The sequence below is a fragment of the Limulus polyphemus genome, unplaced genomic scaffold, assembly GCF_000517525.1.
Source record: "Limulus polyphemus unplaced genomic scaffold, Limulus_polyphemus-2.1.2 Scaffold1775, whole genome shotgun sequence".
NCBI classification, from domain to species: Eukaryota; Metazoa; Arthropoda; class Merostomata; order Xiphosura; family Limulidae; genus Limulus; species Limulus polyphemus.
In genome coordinates this window covers 191,909-199,167 of record NW_013667385.1, presented here as the reverse complement: position 1 = coordinate 199,167, position 7,259 = coordinate 191,909, and the positions used below count along the sequence as shown (strand labels likewise).

At 39.7% G+C, this 7,259-nt stretch overlaps 1 protein-coding gene across 1 annotated transcript in view; it reads right to left on the bottom strand.

Annotated features, from left to right (window-relative positions):
* Positions 1-6,190: 6,190 nt before the first annotated feature.
* Positions 6,191-7,259, bottom strand: part of LOC106464903 (PHD finger protein 12-like) — a 94,914-nt gene continuing 93,845 nt past the window's right edge. The window contains exon 16 of the mRNA XM_022392708.1: positions 6,191-7,256. Coding sequence (XP_022248416.1) covers positions 7,066-7,256 — 191 coding nt within the window. The 3' untranslated portion in view covers positions 6,191-7,065. The remainder of the gene's footprint in view (positions 7,257-7,259) is intronic.

The window sequence follows — 7,259 nt, the reverse complement described above, 5'->3', positions numbered from 1 at the left end:
CTCAGAATGCAAATGTCATTTAGCTACTAGAAAAAATCAATACAGTTAGTTTGTGTTTGAATTTCGCGCAAAGCTACACGAGGGCTATCTGCGCTAGCCATCCCTAATTTAGGAGTGTAAGACAAGAGGGAAGGCAGCTAGTCATCACCTCCCACCGCCAACTCTTGGGCTACTCTTTTACCAACGAATAGTGGGATTGACTGTCACATTATAACGCCCCCACGGCTGAAAGGGCGAGCTTGTTTGGTGTGACGTGGATTGGAACCCGCGACCCTCAGATTACGAGTCGAGTGCCCTAACCACCTGGCCATGCCGGGCCTTAATGTTTTAGAAATAAATAATGATGGTAGAATGCAAGAACAGCCAGATGGATGAGGCCAGGAAATAAAACATTAAAAGATTATAAAAACAGAAATCACAGACTTGGAAAACATGTAAAAGCACTTATTTAGCTCAAGGTGGAATCCCTAAATAATAACCTCCATGGCAAAATGAAGGTTTATGTAACAAAAAGTAGTAAACCATTTAAATAAGGTTGTGTAAAAATTATTGATTAATTGAATTTCCTATGCCAGCACATATAAGATCATGTGGACTCCATTTCCAGTTTGTGTTTTGTTAATGTGGGATTAAAATGACTAATTATAACTGATGATTATGCTTATCTGTAACTAAATTTTGTTAAACGAAAAAATCATCACTGGTTTTTCAATTGTAAGTTATAAAATAAACTACTGAAGATAGAATTTCAGGCTTGTATGCAGAAAGGGCAATTTGAAGCCATCAGACAATCTTTTTGCCATCTATCAGTTAAACTGGATAGTTCACCAATCACTATCTACACATTGTCACAAACTCTGACATTTAAAATAAGAATGATGTCTGGAAGCAAAGTTCTAGTTCATTATTTTCTTGTTAATATACCTAACTTTCATTCTGAACTTTGTATTTTTTTCTACTTTAGCTGTTTACGTAATATAACTATAGCTATGAATTGAAGCAAGTCAGAAATATGAAACATTAGTTATTTAAATAACATAGACTTAAAGATAGTGTTGTGAAACTAAGTTTAAAATAAATAAAACAAGCCTGCTGTAAATTCAAAATTAATTTTAACTTTTCTCCTACTTTACATCACTTCTGGCATACTGTCTCGTGTGTGTTTACTTTAAACTTCTAGCTTTATGAACACGTACTTTAGACTATTGACGTACAACTAGTTTGTTGTTACACCTAAATGCTACACAATGGGTTGTCTGTGTTATACTCACTGCAAGGATTGAACCTCAAACTGTTAAACTTCACAAATACATTCCAGAGTGCAAAATAAACTTTTTTAAGTACCACCTGGGTACGATCATCAAAGTTATAATTTTCCTAAATGAAAATGTATTTCCAATAGGTACAAGTTAGCTTTTCTCATTTTGTGCTTCTCTCTGTATGCAAACTTTTCAGAAACGCATGCCACATGCCCTCATCTGCCCTCTGTTTCGCGTTTATCCCTTGGCTCTGTCTGCATCTGGGTATGCCACATATCGATGTCTTTGCTATCACCCTCAATGACAGATTACTTCGGTTTTGGTCTTTGGTTCCCCATCCTCAAGCCTTGGCTGTCTATGCCTTCAGCCAGGATTGGTCTCATCTGTTCCTTTATGTTTACCTTCCTATCAGTTTACTTCATTGGGTGGTCTCTCTCATCCATGCCACTTCATGCAAGGTCCTTCTGATTGCTCCTTACTGGCCCACTCAACCTTTGTTCCCTTGGTTGATCCAACTGCAGGTAGTCTCTCCAATTCCTCTTCCCTTCCATCCCAACCTGCTCCATCAATCCCAGTCATTGGCTCAGATGTGGTGCAGGGCCCTTCCTCAGATCATCTGATCTAATCCTCTCATTTCAGGGGTGTTCTTCAGATGCTTCCAGGGAATAAGCTTCTCCTTCCCTCGCACCGGTCCCTCCTCCATTTCAATGTGATATTCAAGCTATTCAATTTTGTGAGCGGAGGGAGAGTACCTTATCGGAAATTATTATTTTCCTGAATGAAAATGTATTTCTGATAGGTACTTCCTTCCACTCACACTTCCCACTCATTCTCCCCACAACCTTCCAGTGCTCATGTTTTCTGCCAAACTTCGAAGTGATAGTTCGGTAGTGGTGCATTGAGGGAGTCACATGAGTTATGTGATAGAAATGCTCTTTTATTGGTGGAGGGGTGATGCCTGATGCTTTGCGTGAGAGAGATGTGTTGGAACTTGGGATTTCTCCGGTCAGGAAGGACGATCAGCCATGAGATTGAAAGCATCCAGTACATGTCACACCATCAAACAAATTCGATATGTGTGGGCCCAATAAACAAGATCCATAGTGCAAAAACACAGGGATCTGGACCTAATGCCACATTGGTGATTGATAAAAGCTACTATGGTAGAATTGTTAAAATGGATCATAACCAGCCGGTGGCTGGCAAGAGAAAGAAAATGATCCAAACCCCGACAATAGTTCGAGAACAGACCAACAACCCAAAACCTCTTGGTGATCCACCCAGGCACCCTAGCTCTGAAGATATGCATCCATTAACAGATGTAAATCAGGCTGCGAAGGAGGAATCGTGACTCCCATAAACATGTGGGCCCTGTTCAATCACCAATGAAGATTGTCTACAGGGAATGAGGGAAGGGATATAGGAGTATCCAAAGGATTCTGGTCGAGGTTCCATTGATTGTGAAGGACCCATTGATGAAACTGCATACGGGCCCTACCCAGCAGTATGAGAGGGGTCATAGAGGACCACATCCCCAAAAGTGATAGAACCTCGTGAGCTGTAAGTGAGGGAACAGCAGTGCTTTCTGAATGGCCCCTTCAATGGAATCGAGCCGGAGAGGAGAAGGTTGGGCCTGACTGAGATGGGTGTTGAAGAAAACACCCAAATAGATAAGGTATTGGGTAGGAGGCAGGAAAGACTTCTCCAATTTGACCAATGAGCCCATCCTCGCAGCTTCAGCCAGGAGCTGACAAGTGTGACAGGCTGATTCCCGTTCGGAACGAGCAAGAAGAAGCCAGTCGTCCATATAAACATGGAAGCACAACTCCATGGCATGAATATGCCGAGCAAAGGAATGGACCATACAACAAAACGTGTATGGTGCTCAGACTAAGCTGAAAGGTAAGGTGCTAAACTGGTACACAACCCCCTAATGGACAAATTGAAGATATGGACAGGAATACTCTGCCACAGGAATGTGTAGGTAAGCTTTGGAAACGTCATCCAAAGACCTAGAGATAATTCCCACTGAAGAGAAAGGTATGTCTCCATGGTAAAGCGAGGAGTGTGAACATACTGATTGAGATGGGATAAATCGATGACAGGACGCCAGTCTCTGGTCTTCTTGGGAACCACAAACAGGTGGGAGTAAAACCCCTGTGAATCTGGTGGAGCTGGTTTGATAGTCTGTTGTGCGTTGAGGTCCTGAACCACCTCTGACAGACGCCTGCATGCCGAGTGATCCCGAGGATAAGGGAAGGCAACAGGAACACTGGACAAAGGAAGAAGGGAGAGAAAGGGGATAACACATCCCTTCCTGAGAGCACTCTATTAACCCAGACATTGGCGAGAAAAGGTCCCACCAATGAATGAAATTCAAAAAGACATGCCCCCACTGGATCCAAACCAACCATGTAGTCACCAGTACTGCTGGTGGTGGATCGCGCCTTATCGAATAAATCGTCAAACCGTGACACCACGGGAGGGTGGGACTGAAAGAGGTTGAGAAGGGGAAGGTCGGGGGACAGGAACTGGTGCCATGCTCAGCCCAAAATGGTGTCATGCAAAGGTCCTTCAGATAAGGACCCTGGAGATGGGTCCAAAACCGCATCACAGCTCAACTAACATACCATGTTTGAAGCACGAGAGCCAAAGAGGACTGACGAACCAATGTAGAAGTAAGGATGGAGAGGATTTCATCAGAAAACCCCTCAGGGTTCCTATGAAGAGCCTCTGACAGAAGGTGAAGGGAGGAAAGGTACCTTAACAGGGTGATGAGAATGAGACAAAGGTGAAAAAATTGAGCTTGGGTTGGGTAAGTTGAACAGGGTAATCTGGTTTTGCTCCCCAAACAGGTAAAACCAACCTAAACAACTGTTAGTCAATAAAGGAATAGTCCACCTAAGAATAAGCAAGGGTGGAATGATCCAAAGTCCATGTGGGACGAGGCATACTAATGCCCTTCCCCAGTTAAGAGGCAAATGAGTCTGTGTGAAACCTAATATTGGGGGAAAGACTAAACTGGGTCGGGAGGTTGTTTCATGTAAGAAGAAGGTCTAGGGCCATAGGAAACAGGTGTAAAAGACAAAACATCACATACCTGAGAGATTAAGTCTTGAAAGACCAATGACGGATGAGCTGAATCATCAGGTAGTGAACAGAAAGGCACGGCAAACACGAGCTGGGGGGACAAACGATTAAAATTGTCATCAGCCTGGCCTGGCTCAAAAGGCTCAGGAGAAAGTGGGACAGAAGTAGGCGAGAGAGAGGTTGGCTCATGTACCACTCAATCTCTCGGTGATTAAGTGACGATACATACCCCAACAGGTCACCTGGGCCCATGTCTGAAAATCTGTCATCAGATGCTGGTGAGGTGGTGACTGTAACTTCAGAATTCATAAGCGGGAAAAAGCTGCAAACATGAGGAAATAATGCTTTAATAAAAATATTAACTCCACAACTGTTAAGTTTAGTAAATAAAGTTAAGAAAAATATAAAAAATGCAAAAAAAACAACTTCAAAAGAAGTGGTATTTTGGTAGTGCCAGGTACAGGGAGTCACATGCATCACGTGATAGTAGTGCTCTCCTAATGGTGCAGAGGTAACGCATGCTGATTTGCATGAGAGACGTGTTGGAACTCTGGATTCCAATTGAGGGATGATGAAGGCCTGTGGCAAGTGTTTCTGGAAAAGTTGCCATACAGAGGGCAGCACAAAATGAGAAAAGCTAATCTTGTGAGAGGAGGGAGAGTACCTTATCGGAAATTATCATGTGTCAAATACACACACAGAAGTACATTTAGATATGGATCTAGATAAATATCATAGTTAGGTGAATTGGATTAAGTAAATCTATACATCAAAGGGAAGCCATGCTTCTGTTGTAGAAATGATACTAAACATAAAGAGTTATAAGATTAAAAATCTCCAGCTTTCAATACTTCATCAGTATTGCTTTCTAATTGCCATTAGCACATCTCCATTATTTTATTGATATTAATGTTAGTTATATATATATATATATATGCATTAACTTTCTGCATACAGCCAGCATGGATTCAAATCCTGGTCAGACAACAGTTTGTTTGGTAACTTAGAAAGCATCAGCCAAATGATCAAGTTTATAGACAATATAAGCAAAAGAAACCCTGCATTTGAAATGTTTTTTGGTCGTGAAATATTAAGTTTATGTTCAGAGTACACTCCCCTTTATACGGGCTGGGAACAACGAAGTTGTTTTATCTAATACGTGACAACCGTTGCAATATTTTTTATGACAAGAGTGGGTGCTTCTTCAATTTTCCTGTGGCGGACGCAAGTTTTAGGAGCATTTGGCACCATGCATGTGCTAATTCTGCACCCTGTAATAAACATCATAAACATGCTACTACCGGTACTTAGCTGCACTAGTAACAAGTACAATATTCTTACCTGTGCTATTCAGTGGTTGCTGTTAGAGCTGGATAATATTTGGGTTTCACTTTATAAAATGAGCATTATGCTGTTCATTCTGTTTGTGTATTTCTTGGCAGAAGCGTAATCTCATAACAAGAAATCTATAAAAAAGCTAGAATCAAAACAGAGTAGCTTTTCGTACACATCTATTTGCATATATAACTGTATGAACTTTGACATCCAGGATCTCAAATACACTTACATGTGCTAATGTTCTGGATGCAATATTTTGTAAATTTTGAATCGGGTAAAGATACTAATTTTGAAGAAAATTATTATTAATATTTACTTTTATGTTCCATTTAAAGAATGACCTTTAAGAAAGTGTTAAATTAAACCTGTATGTGTCACAGTGTGTGCACGTATTCCTCTGTTGGACACTACAGAGCACGAACATGTGACCTTTTACAATAGGCATCTAACGTAATTTTCTTTTCTGATGTGAACACAGCCATGATTTAACTTACCGAAGTAGATTTTTTTTTTTTCTAATGCATTTGAGTAAATTCTTCCAGTAAAGTTTCAATGAATGATACTATCACAAAATGATGAAGAAATACGAATAAGAGCACATGTAATATTTCACAGGAAAAACAAAAAAAACATCCACAAAGCTTCTTTGGACAATTAAAATCTAGCGATAATTCAAAGTCTTTAAAACTCAACACTGTATCATACAAGGTATGAATTTCTTCAAAAATATTGTTTTAGCATTCTTTAGTTTGAATTATCATTTATATAATTAAATGTTTGTCCACCTATACCTTTTTAAGGCAATTAACATACTAAAACTTGCATCAACCCTACAACAAAACAAGTACTTAAAAAAGACTTATTAACTGTCTGTTCCGGAACGGACAAGAACATTTGGATTAGATCTACATTATATTATTCAAAAATTCAGGTTCTCCCTCTGTGTTATTTTACACATTTAGATACTCATATACATAAGAGTATTGCAAAGTGTCAGGAGCTTACAGAAAATATGAAAGTCTCAATCATTCATGAAGTCTGTAATCCTGAAGTCAAAAATCTATACGAATGTACTCTTTTTTATTTTCATTGATTTATGAAAAACAGTAATGTTGTAGAAACTAAAATGGTATATTACAAAATACATAATAAGTTACAAGAGTTGATTGATCATTTCTCAAGTTCCACAAAAACTTTTGTTGGTATAACTAATGGCGAAAAGTTAAAAACAACATAATTCTAAACTTTTCACAAAATGGCAGTTAGCCTCCAACCTTAATGAGAGGTGATCCTACAGAGCCAAATAGAAAAATGGTAATTGTGTTCAAGGCTAAACTAATGTCACATATATATATAATTGAGAGGTTTGCATTTTCCATCATGTTGATGAACTTCGAATGACTGCTGCCACGGCTCCGTTAGTTTTTCTGTCTTCAGTTTCACCTTTAATTCTGTAGTCAGTAATACTGAAAACAAACTGTAAACAACCACATCGAATACAGCTTCCGTGCTGAAGGAGAGCAGTACCTTCCCATCCTGCACCACTTCTTCCGATAAGGCTTGAGCTACTTG